This window comes from Ranitomeya variabilis, chromosome 1, assembly GCF_051348905.1.
Source record: "Ranitomeya variabilis isolate aRanVar5 chromosome 1, aRanVar5.hap1, whole genome shotgun sequence".
Taxonomy (NCBI): Eukaryota; Metazoa; Chordata; class Amphibia; order Anura; family Dendrobatidae; genus Ranitomeya; species Ranitomeya variabilis.
The window spans coordinates 813,114,380-813,136,962 of NC_135232.1; the positions used below are offsets into that span (position 1 = coordinate 813,114,380).

At 39.3% G+C, this 22,583-nt stretch overlaps 1 protein-coding gene across 1 annotated transcript in view; it reads right to left on the reverse strand.

Moving 5' to 3' along the window:
* Nucleotides 1-22,583, reverse strand: part of ANTXR2 (ANTXR cell adhesion molecule 2) — a 280,690-nt gene that overhangs the window by 215,337 nt on the left and 42,770 nt on the right. The window contains exon 5 of the mRNA XM_077274548.1: nucleotides 1,842-1,923. Within this exon, the coding sequence (XP_077130663.1) occupies nucleotides 1,842-1,923 (82 nt within the window). The remainder of the gene's footprint in view (nucleotides 1-1,841; nucleotides 1,924-22,583) is intronic.

Sequence of the window (22,583 nt, forward strand, 5' to 3'; positions counted from 1 at the left end):
GCATCTATGGGGCCATAATGAACGGTGCAGAGCATTATATATGGCACAGCTTTATGTGGAGCATCTATGGGGCCATAATGAACGGTGCAGAGCATTATATGTGGCACAGCTTTATGTGGAGCATCTATGGGGCCATAATGAACGGTATGGAGCATCTACTTTTAATTTTGACATTTACCGGTAGCTGCTGCATTTTCCACCCTAGGCTTATACTCGAGTCAATAAGTTTTCCCAGTTTTTTGTGGCAAAATTAGGGGGGTCGGCTTATACTCGGGTCGGCTTATACTCGAGTGTATATGGTATATCAAAACTGTTTAAATTATTTATTCATCTTTTAGACTATTATACCATTTAAAATTTGTCCTATTTTCTTATTTATAAAACACTAATACTTTACATTTTATCAATAGGTAAAAAAATACACATGCCCTTTAAAAACAGATATATGCACTGCAGCCTACAACAGAGGCCTTGACCCTACCTAATGAAGGCAAAAGTGGATGCAATATTTTTAAGATGTAAAGTATACTTGTTTTAAAGGGAACATGTCAGCAGGATTGTGCACAGTAACCTGAAGACAGTGTCAAGTCGGCGCCTTTATACTGATTAAAATGATACCTTGGTTGATGAAATCTGTCCTGTGGTTGTTGTGTAATCTTTATTTTCAGCTTTGAGTTAATGACATGCTCGTGCTCCGGGGTGCCCTGGGGGGGGGGTGTCTTCTTGTGGTGCTCTCATTAGGTATTCATCTGTATGGCTACTGACAGGTCACTGAACCCTCACCGACCTGCCCCCTATTTTACATAATGAATATTATATATATCTTGAAAAAAAAATCCTCTTCTGCATGCAGGGACCATCAGTGGCACCTGCGCTGTAGCATGATTGCATCTTTAATGTGTATGCAATTCATTTCTTTGATATCCATAAATTAATTTAAAAAAAAATCAGTTTGAAAATGGTGCCGAGTGTGTCTGCGCAGGTGCCGGCGGCGCCATCTGGGAGGAGGAAATTTTTTCTTCTCTATCAAGATTGCGCTGCCGGCTCCTGCGCAGTAGCAGCTATCAGATCACCTCTATATATAATGATAGTTGCCACTGCACAGGCGCGGCCGGCATAATTTTAAACGTTTTTTTTTTAAGAATTTATGGATAACATCAAAGAAATGAATTACATACATATTATTGATGAGATCATGCTGCCGTGCAGATGCCACTGCCAGCACCTGCCTGAAGAAGGGGATTTTTTTTCAATATATATATAATATTCATTATGTAAACTAGGGGGGCAGATCAGTGAGGGATCAGTGACCTGTGAGAAGCCAAACAGATGAATACCTAATCAGAGCACCACATGAAGACCCCACACAGGCCACACCGGAGCACGAGCATATCATTAACTCAAAACTGAGAATACAGATTAAACAATAACCACAAGACGGATTTCATCAACCAAGGTATCATATTAATCAGTATAACAGCACTGACCTGACAATGACTGTAGGTTACTGTGCACAATCCTGCTGACAGGTTCCCTTTAACGTTGAAAAGTGTATGCTTCTTAGGGCTGAGTCAGACAGCCATATAACTCATGTGAGAATCACATCGCACTGCACTGGCCGGCACCTCTCCTGACCTGAGCAACACAGTATGATCGATTACTGTGCAGCTGTCAAGCTCAGGTCAGGAGAGCAGACAGCCAGTACCAGGTTTATGAGATTCTCGCACGAGAAATACGGAAGTCTGTCTCTGCCCTTAGATACTCACTTGGTGAAATCTAATTTAATTGGCACAGACATTAAGTACGTATCAGACATAAGTACATACATATTTACAACTTACTTGCATAAAACCTTCGTGCATGTATGTTTCACCAGCTGGGGTCACTTTATTCAAATCCTGAAGTCCTTTATTAATTTTGGTCCTGTAAAAAGATATTCAGAGCACAGCATTTAGAGAATTCCTGGATCTTCAGCAGATAAAACTGATTTTTTTTTTCAAAAATACAGCACGCAGCCCAATAAATGATAGCTAGAATCAGAGTCTCTTCCCCTACATCATGCTACTCTTAGATGGGGCAGATAAAAACTGGTGACAGATTTCCTTTAAAAAAGTTTTTCAGAACCTTGATAATGATGACTATCCTATCCGATGATAGCTCCCACAGTCACTGGAATACACACTGTGTGGAACTGGAATTGTACAGCTATGTAGACTGTGTAGTTAGTGGCTGTTATCAGATACTTTTGCTCAGATCCCATTCATTTTAATGGGAACTGAGCTGCAGTACCTGAAAACAGCTGGTAAACATTGTATAAAGCTAAGGTGGCTTCATACACAATGTTCTTTTGTCGGTTGTGGGAGCTGCTATCATCTATGGGAGTGCTAGAAGACTGACCCTAATATCTATGATAGGTCCTAAGAATAGGCCATCAGTATCAAATTGGTTGCTGTTTAATCTGTATTTGTGGTTTTCAGTTAGAGATTCTTGTGCTACGGGGCGGCCTGTGGGCGGGGCTGTGGGCGAGGCTTCATGTGGTGTCCTGCCTACATATGCATGTTTATGGGCTTATGACAGGTCACTGATCTTTCAGTGACCTGCCCCCCTATTTTACATACTGCATAGAATATTATGTGGGAAAAAAAATTAAGCGGTGGCGCCTGCGCTGTAGTGTGATACAATGGATAATATGCACATAATAATTTATGATTTAATCATATAGCACTGTGGGAAAAGAAAAAAATGATCTTGATCAAAATGGCACTGGCAGCCATGCCTGTTCAGTGGCACCTATCATGTTCCGATAGATGATACTGCGCAGGCGCTGGCGACAGTTTGCTAGAGAAAATAAAATTGGCTTCATTAAATGTTTTTGAACTAATGTCTTGAAAGCTGTAGGGTGCGCAAAGGTATGTATTGTGCCTACAGTGAAACATAGTGGTGGCAGTGTCCTTATGTGAGGATGCATTAGTGCTGCTGGTATCAGGCAGATACATTTTTTTGATGGTATCATGAATTCACAGACGTACTGCTCTATCTTCAAAGAGAAGATGCTACCATCACACCGTGTCCTTGGACGACGTGCACTTTTCCAACATGACAATGATCCAAAACACATCTAAGGTCACTGTTGCATTTGTGAAGTAGAACAGGGAGAAAGTGAGTCAGGGGCCAAGTTTGTCTCCTGATCTAAACCGAATTGAACACCTATGGGGAATTCTGAAGAGACAAGTTGTCAATACTCTCCATCCAGCATCCAGACTCTTAGGGCTCATACTCACTTGCATGAAACTCGGATGAGTCTCGCATGTTAATACCTGGCGCTGCTGCCGGCACTCAGATCGGAGCGTGCGGCCGCATAGGAATACATGCAGCCGCACGCTCCGCTCCTCTGTGCCAGGAGCAGTGCCGGGTATTGCCTTGCAAGACTCATCCGAGTTTCTCACAAGTGAGTTTGAGCCCTAAAAGAGATCGTCCTCGAAGAATGTAAAAAGATAGATGTTGCAAATGTCATCAACTAGTTTAATCCATGCCTATAAGACTTAGTGCGGTCCGTCAATATCATGGAGATCATACAAATTAATAGATGTAGTTATTTTTGATGTGTGGAGTATTCATTTTTGCATAAACTAAAACTGAAGATTTTGTAATGAAATAACAAAGGGAATCTGTCAGGTTTTTAATATTTATTCTGAGAGCAGCAGAATGTAGGGGCAGAGAGCCTTCTTTCAGGGATGTGTCACTTACTAGACGGTGTTATGTAGTTTCAGTATAATTAGTGTTTATCAGGAGGAGATTATAACTGCAGGACTAGATCTCATGTGCAGGCAAGTCAAACTAATCTGTGTAGCTCCGCCCCCACCACTGATTGGCAGCTTGCTGACAATGCACAATGTACACAGGAAGCTGCCAATCAGTGGTGGGGGGTGGGGATATATACAGTTCATCATTTTGAACACTTCTACATCTACAACAGGGAATATAGGGATTCTATCAAAACTACACTTAGCAGTTCAACTGATAAATCACTGGAATCAGGGTCTCTGCCGCTACATCACAAATCTTTTAGATTACGGTACATGGTAGAAGTCTGCTGACAGATTCCCTTTAAGTTCAGGTATAGAGTATTTATTTTTTATGTTGGATCCATACCTGCTTTGGCTTTGCCTATGCAATGTGTGAACCAAGTAGCTTGATAAATGACACTAACTTTCAGTAAGAGAGAAAGTCATAAGCCAATGACAACAAACTATTAATACAATTATTCCAGTTTTATAATCTACTTACAAAAAACACATAGACACAGTGATGTTTAAGAAAGAGCTGAACAAATTCACAAAATAGAAGCAGACCATAAACTTCAGGGCAATGACATAGCAGTCATGTATAAACATAGTGCTCTTGTTGATGGTCTAAGCAAGCTTCATTTTGCACATGAAATTTTATATTTTAAATTTTGATATTATTAAGCTAAATCCTTATTTAATATCCAGAGAGTCCACAATTGTTTCACTAAACTGCTATTCATATATGGAATGTTAGCAATGTGTATATCATGACATTTTTTTGAAAGGATTCTTGGTTTATGTTTTTGCCGCTTCCTTTTACTACGGAGTTAATCATTAAACTATATGAGAAACTTATAGGTGTGTAAAATTGTGAATGAAAGGATCAAAGACTTACATAAGTTCTTGAAACAGCTAAGTGGAGCCAAAAAACACATGGCACACCTTCCTGACACCCTGACTCAGAGCCCTGCTTCTAAGGATTGACTCAAGTTATGCATACGACTTAGGCAATGTTCACACGTTGAGTATTTGGTCAGTATTTTACCTCAGTATTTATAAGCCAAAATCAGAAGTGGAGCAGTCAGAGGGAAAGTATAATAGAAACACGTCACTACTTCAGTATTTATCACCCACTCCTGGTTTTGGCTTACAGACACTGAGGTAAAATACTGACCAAAAACTGAGGTAAAATACTGACCAAATACTGAGGTAAAATTTTGACCAAATACTGAGGTAAAATACTTACCAAAAAATACTCTTTTATTTATTATTCTGGTAACTATTTACTCTGGATGTGTATCTTGTGTTATTATATATTCATAGGGGATAAACTGAATTAGGAACCGCTATAGAAACTGCATTTTACTTTGCAGCAGTCCATTTTTGTGACTAATATTTAATGTATTTTTCATATCCCTTTATCATTAATATTTTTTTTGCATTAGCTTCCCTTGTAAGCTCTTTTGTTCACATTAAGTAGTACTTATGGCATTATTATATGCCTTTCCTTGTTGGAGACAAATCTCGGGCCATGTATACTGGACATGATTCTGGTGACATATTCGGTCACAGTGCCATAATTGTAGGTACATCCTAGATTCTATTGCTATGTGTTTGCTTAGTAGTGTATATTTATATATATAATGAATTATTACATTTATCATTTATTCTAAGAGCAATATACCCTTCCATCTATATAATTACTGCTTTAATATTTCGCTACACAATCTCTAGACATGATGTCTTTATATCATGCCTTGCGCAATTGCGGGCCAGAGTGATGCATATCTGCGCATTCTGGACTATGATTGGTGAATCCTGTAAGACGCGCTGTATTTTTAAATATCCCGCTATGTCAGCGGTATGCGCGTGCGCGAGGTTGCTGCAAGACGCGCTGTATCTCCACCTATCCCGCTTTGACAGCGCTATACGCAGGCGCGAGTTTGCTGGTTTTGCGCGTGCGCACTGTATGGACTTACATTCTGTTCCAGAAGCGCTATGCGCATGCGCGAGTCTGCCGGTCTGGCGCGTGCGCACTTTGGGATATTAAGATGGCGCCGTCCTTCGGCGCTTTGCTAGCGTGGACACGAGGAGGTCACCTGATTTTTATTGGGGGTAAGCGATGTATTCTTTGATTAAATGATCTGTCTTGCCTGTGGGGGAGGGACCCACAGGCGTCTGTAGACATTACTGCATTAACTAAGTCCACATGTCTGACTGATTCATTATGACACTCAGTGCTTTTCCGGTGAGAGGGGGTGGATACCATATTGGCTGGGGCTTGTTGGCCAGTAATAGTGATTCCATTGGTATAAAGACACCTCCCCTTTCCCTGGACCCTCAGGTCTGCTACATATCATGGCACCTGCATCTTTGTATTAATGGTTCCTATTTTGAACTGCCTCCTGATGAACCGTAGTTCGGGGAAACGCGTCGAGGCGACTATGACGATTGCTGTGAAGCTGGGAAGCTAAGTATCACTCAATTGGGGACATTTTCCTCTGCTAGCTACTCACAATAGCTTCGTATGCATTACCAGACTATGTATCACTGGCCTATGCTTCTCTGACTGCTTACTCTGTGACCTTTCACTGTATGCCTGGGTGCAAAAAGAGGTCATTGACTATAAAGAGACTACTTAGTATGTCATTGGGTAAAAATACATGTGTGGCCACAAGATACTAATGTGGTCCTAGTTCTGGTTTAAAGATTATTATCCTTTTGTGAACCATTTTTTTGGATATTGATATATTACTATTCCCCTTGCTATTGATTGTTTGGTATCAATTATTCCTGAATTGGATAGTAATTGGGGTTTTTCTATGTGCACCTATTTTTATTTTTGTGTGTTTTTTCTCGTGCGCTTTATTTCATCTCTCTTTAAAGCTCATTGTTTTCCCACCTGTAGCCATCCAGGAAGAGAATAGGGGCTAGCAGTGGACAGCCACCGTTGAGTGGGGGCGCCAAAACATTCTATCAGGGTGCCAACCTCCACTGTCAGGTAGGGAGAGCAGTTTAGTGCAGGGATAGCACTAGGAGAGGTGCACATTTTTTAGGATCATTTTTTGATTCCTAGTTTGGTCCTGTTTTTTTCACTGGGGTATTTACATTTTAAGATATTTAAATAAAATAATTTTTTAAGGGTTTACATGTTTACACAGTAAAATACTTACCAATCACTTAACGTGTGTACGTGGCCTTATAGACACAAGTATGAAGCCAGTAGACTTATGTTTTAATATTCACATGTAGTGTGCGCCACTAGATCAAACTGGACTTTATAGGGAAGGACAAAGAAGGGTAACGAAATATGAATGTGTAGTTAAAATGTAACTTTTCTTTCTATCATTAAGAACAATTATGAAATATATACAAATGTCCCTATTCTTGGCCAGTAGAATCCTGTTGTTTCAGGGAAGGGAATAAACACCGGCCTACCCACTATATTGTTATTTCCAGTCGATTAAATGGGACTATCAGAGAGATTTTCCTTTTATAAATACCGGTAGATGGAAATGTGCGGCCCTTGTAGACAAAGCACTATATAGGTAAGTTTGGTGGGAGCTAGCAGGATTAAAGGGAATCTGTCACCTCATTTTGTCCCTATAAACTGCGGCCACCACCATTAGGGGCTTATCTGCAGCATTCTGTAATGCTGTAGATAAGCCCCCGATGTAACCTGAAAGATAAGTAAAACAAGTTAGATTATACTCACCCTTCTTCATGTGATGACGTCCTCTTCCTTGCTTCTGATGCGGCTCCGGCGCAGGTGTACTGATTTGCCCTGTTGAGGGCAGAGTAAAGTACTGCAGTGCGCAGGCGCCGGGCCTCTCTGACCTTTCCTGGTGCCTGCGCACTGCAGTACTTTGCTCTGCTTTCAACAGAGCAAATCAGTACACCTGCGCAGGAGCCGCGACCGAAGCAGGGAAGAGGACGTCATCGCATGCAGATGGGAGGCACCGGACCTGCAATGCCCATCAGACCCAGACCGCCCCTGGGTAAGTATAACACTGGTCAACAGCATTTTTGGTGCCAAAGATATTTCATCGAATTTAGGGTATTTTTGGGGTGCTGATTCTGAATATGCTATCAGTTTTGCCAGATTGGCTCAAGTTTTTGAGATTTTTGGTATCTTATTTATAGCACTTGTTGGTAAATGCGACGCATCATCTCATTAATTTCTTTGGATTAGTACTTGAACTGAGCAGTTCTCAATATAGTTTTGTGTTAATTAGTGTTCTAAAAGTTTGTTCATAGCTTGATTTTTGCACTAACTTTATGTTGTTGTCTGTTTTCCAGTGAAAAGCATGAACTCATCAAGAAGAAGTTGTCTTAAGGATCCAGACTCATTCTGTTGCATTTGTGGTGAATACACACTGCCAAAACATAGAAGAAACATAACAGACTTCGTAAAAAAAGTGTATTTTGCCTATTTTGGGGTTATGCTTGGGGACCAAGACAAGTTTTGGGCACCACACATAGTGTGCAAAGCATGTATCGAATTATTACGAAAATGGAGCAAAGGACAAAGAAAAAGCTTCAAATTTGGTGTTCCAATGGTGTGGAGAGAGCCAAAAAATCATCATGATGACTGTTATTTATGGTAAACACAGGTACAGGCACATCTTCACAATGGGGGACAGGCCTTCTTGCAGATTCCATGTTACTCCCATTTTCGTTTCTTATGCTTATTGAATCCTTGCACTTGCACTGCACAGAAATAACAGTCATCATGATGATTTTTTGGCTTTTACCAACAAGTGCTATAAATAAGATACCAAAAATGTCAAAAACTTGAGCCAATCTGGCAAAACTGATAGCATATTCAGAATCAGCACCCCAAAAATACCCCAAATTCATTAAAATATTTTGGACACCAGAAAATTTTTTTTTTTTTGTTGACCTGTGTAATCTATCCTGTTTTTCTTATCTTTCAGCTTACATTGGGGCTTATCTACAGCATTACAGAATGCTGAAGATAAGCCCCTAATGGCAGTGGCCGCAGTTTATGAGGTGACAGATTCCCTTTAATATTTGCCCGTCACTCAAAGCACTGCTGATTACACCTGTGTTGTGTGGCATGGAGCAGCTGAAGTTGCCAGGTCACCCGGCTAAATGCGGATTGAGACAACTGTCCTGATTTTGGTCTTAATACAATTTTCCGCTTAGATGAATAACACATGTGTGAGTAGCAGCATGCCAGGTGACCACCATAGTCAACAGACTCGTCAGCAGTCAGTGGCAACTTTATATATGATAGTTCCAGTACCTTCATGCCCAACAGTGTGGGCTAATCATATCATAATCATTTAATTCAGTGTTCTCCGACTCCGGTCCTCATGAGCCACCACCAAGTCATGTTTTCAGGATTTCCTTAGTATTGTACAGGTGATGGAATTCTTACCTGTGTACTAAGGAAATCCTGAAAATATGACCTGTCGGTGGCTCTTGAGTTGGAGAACATCTAATTCATTGCTGATCATTTGTCCTTTTTTTCTGAAAAGGTTTTGAAAATAGTCTAGTGGAAAAAAGTGCTTGTAACTTCTTTGAAATGAGCCTTGAAGGCAAATCCTCCAAACTAGGCACTGTCCAATCAAAAAGATCCAAAGAACATTTAGGAAAAAATGCTTCAAAACTACTTCAAAAAACATTTCAAAAAAAGAATAATTCAGACGAAAATGTTTTACAAAGTATTCGTTTCTGAAAGTTTAAAAAAACTCCATGTGCATATACTCAAAGGCAGCATAAGTGCTTTATATTTAGCTGAAGTACAGGTTCAGTGTGAAAATCTATGTCTAATGTACACAAGGGATTGGACAGCTTATGGATTTTCCACATCAACTCTCCAACCCATACTCCATTAGCCTCAATGTGAAAAAAAACAAAATTACGTAACTCCTTTTTAAGTCAATGGCGTTCAGATTGGAACATCGATGCGATGTCCAGATATGGTACATTTGCCAACTTTTAGGAGGCAGCATATAGAACATTTTACCTTTGATAGTCACACCTCCCTTGCAATGGTACTACCACAACAAATCCAAACCACTACAATTACTCCGGAATTAGCTCCATTTGAAGAAAGTAAAACAAAAACGTTATGAAGTGGGGCTTTCTGAGAGGCTTCAGCAGTGCTTGGGAGATTTTCCAACTCTTCTAGAAGACCTACCTCTCCTTTTTTCATGATCCTCCCAAGCAATCTGGAAGACTTGGAAAATATGACATAAAAACATAAAGCTGTTGTGTGAGGACAATGAAATTATTGGGAAAACTGATGTAAGACAGCAATGTATCTACCGTCTTTAAAGGGAATCAATAGTAAAATTTGCTCTAGGCTAGCGGAGGTGGTGCAGGAATGAGCGGTGAAAACATTTCCATGTATACTTATTTATCTTCTTGTAATATGAAATTTATATTTTATTCAAATGCAAATTAGGCTTTCAAATGTTCTGAGAAGTGTATCACTGCACTCGCTATCCTCCGCTCCTCCCTTACCTTTGGAGGAAATTTTTCTATTACTTCATCTGAGAGCAGCATTGTGTAGGGGCAGAGACGCCGATTCCAGTGATGTGTCATGTATTGGACTTTTTTGCTGCAGTTTTTTTTTTTTAATCACTTTTATCTACTGCAGATCTACTAGTTCTCTGAATGCTAAGCTCTGTATAATCCCACCAACACCACTGATTGGCTGCTTTCTTTGTACACTGTGCATAGGCAGAAAGCTTCCAAGCAGCGGTGGGGGCACGGTCTTACAGAGCTCATGAATATGGAGTACTACATACATCCCCCAGTGATAATCTCCTGGTGATAAAATAGTGATTTTACCAAAACTACAGCAGGAAGCCCAGTAAGTGATTCATTGAGGGAATCAGGGTTTCTGTCACTACATTACACTGCTCTCAGATTAGGTGGAAAAAACCTGGTGACATATTTCATGTAAGAACATAATCTGCTGTAGATCAATGTTCTGAAGAAGAACCTAAAATGAACATATTGCTCTCAGGTTGTTGATACCATTTTAACTAGCTCTGGCATTTTTTTATTTTTTTTTGCAAACAGTTTTTTCGTAAAAAGAAAAAGAAATTTGAAATTTTGATAAAATCAACTCTTTCATTCAAGTCAATAGATAAGGGAAAAAATATGGACAGCACATGGATGTCTATGTTATATCCATGTGCTGTCTGTTTTCACTGCTTGCTATGAAAAGTTTGTGATGCTTCCATCAGTTTTTTTCTATGAAAAAAACGGATGTCATGCAGATGGTAACTATGGACACATGGACTAAAAACACATAAAAAAAAAAATCGAATCCAGCACACAGATGAAAATTGGTACATGTGTATGAGAAAAAGCATTGACATATGAACTTGGCCCAATTCTGAGATTAACAAGTACACATTTCTGCTTTTTGCTGTAGAAGGGAAGAAGTTAGCTACAAATTGTAAGTGGACTGCGCTCTGCTTTATACACATCTAACAAGCAGCATATGTTGCTAAATGAGTCATTTTTAGTCTTAACGAGGAGGAAGCAAAGTTCCAAGTATCAAGGATTTTTTATTTTTTTCTCCTAATCATTCTCCAATTTTAAAATTATTTTTTTGGATTTTGCATATAATAAAATTACTATCATCAGGGCTTGCACATTGTCACTGGCACTTGTCAGTAGAATGACAAGAACTATAATGTATTAGGGTTACTAGGGTCAGTGTGCAGCACCATGCAGCAGGCACGGCACGGTATGACCGCCATCATGGTAATATAATTGGCAGGCGCTGGGATACTATAGCATCAATGGATTTTAGCAGAGGGATTAGAACAATACCATACTTACATAGCAGTGTTAAGAACTAGTGATGAGCAAGTATACTCGTTACTCGAAATTTCCCGAGTATTTGGATGTGCTCGGAGATTTAGTTTATGTCGACGTAGCTGCATGAATTGCGGCTGCTAGACAGCTTGAATACATGCAGGGATTGCCTGTTTGTTAGGGAAATCTAAATCTCCGAGCATGCCGAAATACTCGGAGACCACCCGAGCGTGCTTGGGAAATCTCGAGTAACTAACATACTCGCTCATCACTATTAAGAACACATAACTGAATTTGGCTTCCAATTCAGGTTTCGTTGCTAGATTTTTTATTAGTACAGAATAAAACAAGTTTCTACAAGTGATGAGCGAGCGTGCTAGGATAAGGTGTTATCCGAGCATACTCGGGTGCTAACTGAGAAACTTCGGCGTGCTCGAAAAGCATGTTCGAATCCATGCAGCTGTATGTCTCATGGCTGTTCGAACATATTATTCGAGCACGCCAAAGTTACTTGGATAGCACAGGAGGGTGCTCGAATAATATCTCATCAGAGCACACTCACTCACCACACTTGCTTGTAGAAATTCATTTTGAGGTTGTCTTATCTTAGCACATGGGCTCACACAAGTTGAATGAAAAATCAACCAAAAAGGATATTCAAGGGATCTGTCAGTAGGATTAACCCTCCTAAGCCCTCTATATGGCATGCATGTCGTAGTGAGTTAAATAAAATGACATCTGGAAACCAGAAGGACTCCATCATTAGGAATTTTATAATTGTTATTATGCCATTTAGTGCTTTCCAGTTTTTAGTGCTTTATTATTATCACTCCTCATTGGGGCGCATAATTTAGTATGTGTCTGGAGTGTGGAAGAACACCAAGGAACCAGGAGGAAATGCACGCAAACACGGGGAGAACATACAAACTCCTTGATGATGTTGTGCTTGGTGGCAATCAAACCCAGGACCCAGCACCAGTGCTAACCACTGGGCCACCATGCTGCACTAAATGATGTTAATATTTACTGTCTTTGCATTATTATAATTCCATTTTCTTACGTTGAAAATCGCTAGTGGTCCCAGTAACTATGAGAATCCTTTATCATAAGAACACCCCATTGGAATAGAGCAATGGTTGAAAATGTACATTCCGTACCATTCAATTCAAAGTCAAAAGGACTTATGTAGATAGCTAAGTAAAGTGCTCAGCTATATTCATTCATCCCAGGGACAACGAATAGATTCTGTGGGTCCTACTGTGGGGATCCTTACCAATCATGAGAATTATCTTTTTCAACTTCAAAGTAATTTTTAGTAGAGTGTACAGGTCCTTTACACAATGCTATAGGTTGGTCCGTGTAATTTTATAAATAGCTTTACAAGGAAAATTGGAGTCTCAAAATCTTTTCTGCAAATTACCCTATTTGTTATGTGCATTCTATTAGCAACCATACTCCTGACATAATTGGATTTAACTACATATGCTGGCACTTTCTATCTGTGTGGGACTTTTAAAAAATGCCAATAGTCAGAAGGATTTCAAGATTGTGGTAATCCCAATATAGTAATTTATGAAATGAAGAGACAACCACTAGTATTGTGTAGGACAGCGCTTCTCAAAGTGTAAGTAGACGGCATTGTTGGCTCTGCCTAGTAGTTATTGAGGAGCAGGTGGATAGATAATATGGACAGGGGCAATTATACACTGAACAGGCATTTCCAGGACAAATTAAGAAACCGTTTTTAATGCTGACACAGACATTGACCAGTGGTTAGGCTTAGACATCAACATGTTCCGGTTGGTGAGGCCCAAGTAGAAAATCATTGGACCAACTCATTCTAAACGGATAGTCTTGCACAATAAATCTGCATATAGTAAAAACTTTAATGACTTAATGATGCCTAGACATCTTGTAATGTCATGCTATAAAGAAATTAGCCAAACCCATAAAACATAATAATATAATTGTTCCAACTTGGATTATAGTAGTTGAATCATTATGACATGCCCTCTTCTTTTTTCCTGCTAATTATGATTATCATTGTGGAAAACATCATGGGAAAGTCATAGCATCAATTCATAAAATATTAAATTAAAAATGTTGTTCGTCATATTCTGGAACCTTATATTTTTTTCTTAAAATACATGTGTGTCAAAAAGTCAGCGATCTGGCAGACCATTTTTACGTACGGTACTTTTGTGCACAGATGTTTCTATGTATCAACTGAATTGCTAAATGTCTGGAAAAATATTTGTTGAATCTGCATCAAAATTGCTCGCCAACGTTAGTTTGGATTGATTTGGCAGACAATGAGATTTGCTGTGTATTAATTAAAGCATTTCATGTAGCATACATATTTTCTTTTGCACTTTCATACTGTGCTATTTTGACATGAAGTTTTTTCTTCTCAAAAATTAACAAACAAAATTTGACTCGAAATTTTGAAAATAAGAAATAATATGCATAAATTGTGATCTGCTAAATGACATTATTGATGCACTTAAAGCATTATGAGTTCTATGCATAGACATCTCCAATAGTATCAGCAACAAGAGGTCATTCATCCCAGTTTGGTACACCATGAATAAGTTACGGTATTTGTGAATCGGCATTATCACCCCGTTTTTATATTCTCTTGGAATTTCAGGGGAACTTGCAAAGTAAGGGGGAACTCAAAGTCTCGATTCTGGATCCTGCATCCTGATGCTAGGGACAGGATGTTCTTCTGGACTCAAAATGTTTGGATCTGTCATCTAAAAACGCTTTAGGGACTGGATTTATTTTAGGTTTAGGTTCTAAACTTAACTTGGAGTCCAGACTTGGGTTTGTATTAAAAAGGCTATATGTAATACTTTTGTTCCAACAGCATTAGGTTGCAGATGTTTGGATAAATAGACAGGGCATATGGTAAAATTTTGTAATTAGAAGAGATGATTGAATCTGCCAAGCTTCGAATTGGGCAAATTACATAAATTTCATAAATAAATATAATATATATATTATGGCCAAGAGCATAATACATATAGGATGGAAAAAAAATAATACTCACCTCACCACACACTTCTCCCCTGCCACTTCAGCCCATCGTCCAAGCCTCCGGACACGTTTTCGCCCTCCCTTATCACGCGCACTCACCTTACTCGCTTCACTCGATGCCAGGTCTTCCATGACCAATAAGGCCTCTGATATCACTGTGCACCATGCATGTCATGATGTCAGGACACTAAACCATGCCTCATCAGAGTCTTAGTCAGCACCTTGGGTGATGCCTGTTGTGGCATCCCAATGTGCATTGAGATGTCCCTGCATGCCATGACTTCAGAGGATTACTTGTGCAGGGAAAGTCACTTCTCTTCATGGTGGGTGTGGGAGCATGCGGTTACTAGGTATTGAAAGTAATAGAGCCTTGAGCAGAGAGCACATACTAAGCATGTGTCGGAATTGAAAACTGGCAAATACTCAGTATAGCAGAGACTAGCCAAGCCCCGAAAGGGATGTCCTTGAAGAAGTCCCATTTCAGGGCGGTGAGAGTAACACTGGTCACAAAACAGTCCCCTGATGACATCCCAGTGCATGCTGGAAGACTCAAATGAAACGTCATCAGATGTAAGAAAAAACAACAGCAAGTTAGAAAAGAGAAGGAATGGCAAGGAATTATTAATTGCAGTACAGTAGAAAAGTTGATGGTTTTTAAAATTAAATTGCTAAACATTGCTATTAAATTAATGGTTAGATTTTGGATAACGCCTTTAACTTAGTCAACAGAGTTAGATTTACAATGTGGACAACTAGTGATAAGTGGCAATGCTCGCCACTGCTTGATACTGGATCGAGCATCGGGGTGAATGGGTACACGCATTACTCGATCGAGTATCGTGGATGCTCGGGCGCCATACTTGAATCCCCAGCCGGCATGTTTCGCAGCTGCTAGACAGCTAATATACATGCTGGCATTGCCTGCCATACACAGTAATGTCATAGCCTAATTGGCTACCGGCATTACTGTGATTGGCCGGTCGTATATATAAGACCCAGTGGAAGCAGTTCAGAGAGAGTTGATCTAGGAGGGAGAGCTTAGATAAGAGCCGGCATAGACACAGTGTTTAATTGCTATTGCACTATTTGCATACCGCTGCTGCACTATTAAAACAAAAGTCCTTTTCAAGGCTACATACTGTTCTTTCTCTAGAATAACCCCTGCTACCTGCATTCATTGTAGGGATAGCTGGTGGAGGAGCAATAGTTTGGGATTAGAGGCATATAGACAGGGTTTATTGCCTTACAGTCCTTCATTAGGTATACTGCTGCTGCAATCTAAAAACAAAAGTTATTTTCAGGGCTACATATTTTCTTTTCAATGTGCAAGGTGTGCAGTAAGAGACTGTAAAGTGGATGTGCTGCTGATGGTGAATGCAGACACCGATCCCGTGGGCCCAGACTTCTCAACCCCACTGGATGACAGCAGCAGAACATAAAGCCAATTCAAATTTTCCTTTTTTTCTGGTGTATTCCCATGCACCCCTTCCCCCCAAATAAAGGGTATATGGTTTATGGTTTCTTCATTTTTCTTGACCCCTTCTTCCCCCCCCCCTCCATCATATCAGCAGGATCATCATGCAGCCCTCACTCATAATTTTTAGAGGATCATCAGGCAGCTCTCACTTATAATTTTTAGATTGTCATCAGGCAATCACTCTTAATTTTTAGAGGGTTGTCATGTAGCCCTCGCTCATATTTTGCAGAGGGTAAACAGGTGGCCCTCATCATAATTTTTAGAGGGTTATCATGGGGCCCTCACTCATAATTTTTGGAGGATAAAAAGGCATCAATAACACATAATTTTTAGAGGGTCATCATGTCATCTACTGTAGTAATAGGTGACGAGGAAATACGGTGAGAGACGGCCCGGCTATAAAGTAATGGAGGAGGAGGGTATTTTTCTCTTTTTAATTTAACCTTATATACAAGTTATTACACAGGAAAGAATGTTTCCTAAAAAAGTTCTCTTCTCCTTATAAGGGGGAATCATAAAAACAATTTGTACATGTACAGCTGATGTAAAAATCTTCATAAGGAGTTTTCAGACCACAAAAAAATGCTTTCCTATTAACAGCTAAAAAAATGTGCTGCTCTGTTCAGACCTCTTTTGCCTTTGACGGATATATATGTTCTCAGGAATATCTATTCTCTTGGTGTTGGTGCTCTGTGGCAGCTGTGATTGTGTGCTCTTGGGGTGGTGTGCCCCGAAGCTATAGGGGTTTTGCCTTAAAGCATGGGTGTTGTGGAGCATCAGGTTGCTCCAACTGCTGTTGCGCTGTAGCTCTGGTAGTGATCGGCACATGGCGCTTGTAGGATAGGGACCCACTGGGAGGTTCACTGTGACATGGTAGTGCTCTTCATATAGTCTGATCAAAATGTTAAACTACGAACCTCATGATCGGTTTTGTCAATTTTTGCCTGGTGGCATTAGATCAATGTATGGTTTTTGGATGTGTGGTCCATGTTTTTTCTACAGCTATAGTATGCTGTCAGGAATATTATTGTTGTAAACCTCCGAAAGAATACTGTGACATATTCCATCGGTAAAGGATGTCCATCGACTATTCTTTGACTTTTTTTTATTACCATCTCTGTACAAAAAAACACAGCTCTATGTATTTCTAAATAGTAAAAAAAAGTCTACTGCCGCATACAGTACCAATCTAGCTTATAATAAAAGATAATTTTTTGGCTAGAATGGGTGCTTGAGGTTCTATGGATATGTTCAGCTTATGTGCCGGGAGCATATGGGAGGTTATTCATTTTGTGTGTGTTTTATAGAGTCCACTGGCAGAGCTTGTCTAAATTATGTAATATTTTAGTAACAGTATTTATGTTTGGGCTGGATTAAATAACTCACTTTAACAACCACTATTCTATATTAAAAACCACAAAACTACAGATTTTATGATTTTTGTTTTACTGTAAAAAAATGTCACTTAACTTCTAAAGAACTTACTCTGGGGATTAAAAACAATTACTAGGCAAAAATACAAAAAACTAACTATTTTGTAATTTCACCATTTAATATTAAGCGTGTGATTTGTGAATAACAGTGGCTTATACAAGTTTATAAAGATATATATAGTGTGGCAGAAGCATCAGGAAATGTATCTCAGTTACTGGTCATGTAAACAGGAGATGAGAATGATGAAACCACAGGAAATGAAGAAATCAGTGAATAAAGTGATGCAAAATGCATATGCAGTTCCGTTTAATAGTGATGTGAACAGTACTACACGGGTACAGTGTATTCTGCAATGCAATTGAGAAATAGCACAAAGAACAGCAATGAGATGAAATACCATATTGCTTACTGACGCGGCTAACCAATCTTTCACAGGTAAAGTAATAAAAAAAACTTTTTTATTAAAACTTACTAAGGAATTGTAAAAAAAGGTGGAAAATTACAGATTATAAAGTTCAGTTTGTCAGTCCCTACAAAGTATCGGTAAATTATTATTCGAGTTTTAGAATCAGTGAATCGATAGGTTTCATCTGTCAGTTGGAGTCCTCCTGAGCAGGTATCTTGGACATCTAAACTTCTTAGGAAACTAAACTGTTCAGATAACTTGGACTCAGGGTTCATTTATTACTAATATTGAATCATGGTGGAATTATTTAAGCTTGTTGATGTTGGCCTAAAGAAAAAAACACTCAAAAACGTCAAAACAAAAATTTTAAAAAATGTTACCTTTTAGGATATCACTCCTCTCACAATACCAGCAACCCATCTTTTGCATTGGTGTTGACACAGGACCGAGCTTGCTCTACCTTTATGTGTGTTTGCTGACTGACTTTCACATTTCAAGAGTTTTCCTAAGTCATGTGGAAAGGTTTGTTAGTGGGTCAATATTGACTTTTAGGATTGATACTTGCACTATAGTTAAAAGTTCTCTTCCTTTCTGAAGAGATAATTTGGATATTTAATTTTTCAGAGGAGCATGCATGGCCTATAAGGCTCCTTACACTGACATGTCAGGTATGTCACTCTCCACAAGGACTATTTGAAAGAGAGGGTCTTAGGGTATGTTTCCACGTTCAGGAAACGCTACGTGTTTGACGCTGCGTAGAGCCGCAGCGTCAAACACGCAGCGTCCAGATGTTACAGCATAGTGGAGGGGATTTCATGAAATCCCGTCTCCACTATGCATTAAAAGATGCATGCAGAAGACCCGCATAAACGGACATGCGACGCGTCTTTTCAGAACGCAGCATGTCCTTACAATGCTCAAACAACGCAAGAACAACGCAGGTGACCTGCCAGTGACCTCAGGTGCAGATTTTACCTGCGTAAAATCCTGACCAAATCCTGATGCAATCCTGAACGTGGAAACATACCCTTAGGGAAAGCGCAAGATAGGGTCTTATCCCACCAATAAACCAGAGAGCTTCCAAAAAAAACTGCTCACCTGATATTACAAAGTCAGAGCGCATGTAGATATAGGCTGCTGCAGATCCACAAGTTGAACAACAACCAGAGGTATATGCTCCACAAGGAGAAATGTTACCCCTAAGGGCTCATACTCACATGCGAGAAACTCGGATGAGCCGCATAGCAATACATGCAGCCGCACGCTCCGCTCCTGAATGCCGGGTGCAGTGCCGGGTATTGACGTGCGAGACTCATCCGAGTTTCTCGCATGTGAGAATGAGTCCTTAGACTCATAATAAGGGCTCATTTCCACGTGCGAGACATACGTCCGTGTCTCGCAGGTTAAAACCCTCCTCTGGCGCCGGCACTCCAGAGCGGAGCGTGCGGCCGCATAGCAATACATGGAGCTGCACGCTCCGCTCCCAAATGCCGGCGCCAGAGCTTGGTTTTAACCTGCGAGACACAGACGTATGTCTCGCACGTGGAAATGAGCCCTTAAACCAACACTTTTTTCTGTCTTGTCTAATGCACAGAGAGAAATGGAATATAGGTGCTGAAATGAGAACATTGGGGGCAATTAAATCTCATTTCAAACATAATTTTGCACTGCTGGACAGTCCTTTTGAAGCCAATATCCCAGGTACGGTAGTAAGAAAATGGTCACAGATGGTGGTCACTTTACTGCTACATGGTCTGTATACAATAAAGTGATTCCTAGTCATAGTAAGCAATAGTATATTCTTACCAATATTGAAATACATGGTGGGGTAATGATTTTTGAAGAAGATTAAATAAAAGATCAAATATAATAACAGCATTAGTTGTCAAGAAAACAAAGCAAATTGATGCATTAGGAGAAAGGGAATAGGCATCACAGCAATTCAGATACCACTATATGTTTGTAGGCTTAAGTGGATGTAAAATCCAACTAAGAAGACATCAGGCATCAAGTAATGAGCTAGAGCAAAGTAATTAACTTTGGCATGCATTCAACTGGAGAAAGACAAGATCTATTCAGCATGTTTTATTGAAATTCAATGTAACAGTGAGTCAGGGACAAAAACTGACACACAGTCACAATTACAGCTAATCCATTGAAGGCTAAAAGTACAATAATGTTTAGGCTATGTTCACATGTTCAGTAGTTATCAGTTAGAATGGATCCAGCAGCAATCTGTTAACAAAAACTTTGTACAGACACAACTCTTTGGTCCAGATAAAAAAAAATTATTTCAACTGGATCCGTTTTTTTTTAATGCTGAAGTCAATACAGGAAAATATATCATTTTCTACAATGTTAGCCAGTAGGTAGAACAATATAAAAAATTGATGACTGAGGACTTTTTCTAAAATTTCAAGGCATTTGGAAAGAGACAAATGTTCAAACTCATGGGTGCCCAGTATCTACCACTTCTAATGATCTACCTGTCTATCTATCTATCTATCTATCTATCTATCTATCTATCTATCTATCTATCTATCTATCTGTCTAGGGGTGGACATAGCAGTGGTGCAACCTGTGGGCCAAGAGATCAAGGGGCCAACTTCCACCTCCAAAAGAAGCAAGTAGCTTCTGTAACAAACACATAAGGGGCCCATTTTCCTGCACAGGGGCCCTCTTCAGTCTGTGCCTGCCACTCTATCTATCTATCTATCTATCTATCTATCTATCTATCTATCTATCTATCTATCTATCTATATCTCTCTATTAAACTTCTCACAGCACTAGCTTCTGCAAGATACCAAAATAAGTGAACAATAGAAAAAGGCATATATAACAAAAATTTAACAGCAACAAATTAAATATTGTTTTACTGCTTTATTATTTTGGCTACATGACATATTTTGACCAAATCTACATTTCTTAAATGGTAAAAAAAATTGCAATACAGTCTAAGTGTATCTGGAAAACAGGAAGTCACAAGTGCACTGAGATATTGTTCCCCTCACTACTCTGAGTGCAACTCAGTGCTCAAAATATCTCTACATGAATTAGTTAGCTGACACAGGGGAATGTTTTCATTTAACTATGTTCATTATTTCCATGTGTCTGAATCATATAAACAATGGATTTTGTGATGGGGAACCACGCAGCAAAAAAAGGCTAAAATTCAAAACATGTGGCCAAAAGAGAAAACGAGTATCTTTTTAATTATCACTTCCTGGTTTAGTGAGAACAAAAAAGGCAACAAAGTCCAAAGTCATGTCTTTAAAGTATAATTATGCAAAAGATTATGCTAGAGTCTGAACGACAATGCAATTATTTCATGATGTAAAGAAATTTAGTGAACGATATACAATAAATCTTTATTAATTCAGTCCATATATACTGCTTAAAAAGTAATAACAGTCCATACCTCTAAGGGTAAGTTCACACTAGGCGTTTTTTTCTGCAGCAAAACCTGATTTCTTGGCAGGAAAGAAGCTGCGGCAAAAATGCATGTTTTGGTGCGTTTTTGTTTACGTTTTTGTTTTGGTGCTTTTTTATGTTTATGGGGCTAACTTGTTTGCAGCATCAATAGTAAAAAGATATAATGTTAAAAATAATTAAAAAAAAAAAAGTGCTATTCTCACCTTCCGCCGTCCAACCGATGCGCGCGATGCAGCCGCCAGCTTCCATTCCCAGTGATGCATTGCGAAATTACCCGCTAAGTCATTTGGGTAATTTCGCAATGCATCACTGGGAACGGAAGCTGGCGGCAGCATCGCGCGCATCGGGACAGCTTCGGCGGATGCCGGAGGGTGAGTATATAACTATTTTTTATGTAAATTTTTTTTTAGCAGGGATATGGTGCCCACAATGCTATATACTGCGTGGGCTGTGTTATATACTGCGTGGGCTGTGTTATATACTGCGTGGCCTGTGTTATATACTACGTGGGGTGTGTTACATACTACGTGGGCTGTGCTATATATTACGTGGGCTGTGTTATATACTGCCTGGCTGCTATATACTATGTGGGCAGTGTTATATACTACGTGGCCTGTGTTATATACTGTGTGGGCTGTGCTATATATTACGTGGGCTATGTTATATACTATGTGGCTGCTATATACTATGTGGATGTGCTATATACTACGTGGCTGTGCTATATACTACGTGGCTGTCTGCGTTATATACTAAGTGGCTGTGTTATATACTACATGGCTGTATTATATACTACGTGGCTGTGTTATATACTACTATACATATTCTAGAATACCCGATGCATTAGAATCGGGCCACCATCTAGTGCTATATATATATATATATATATATATATATATATATATATATATATATATACATATGTGTCAGTGACACATAAGTATACATAATACATAGATAGAAGAAAAGTTGGCAATTCATCTGTCGCATACATTATAATCACAGCGTGACAGGTGAGAATAGGATGGATAGAATAGATATATACACATAGAATACATATATATATATATATATATATATATATATATATATATATATATATATATATATAGATGTCAGTGACACACACATATACTGTATATATCTACTTACTGTATATTACATACATACATAGAAGAAAAGCCGGCAATTCATCTGCCGTGTA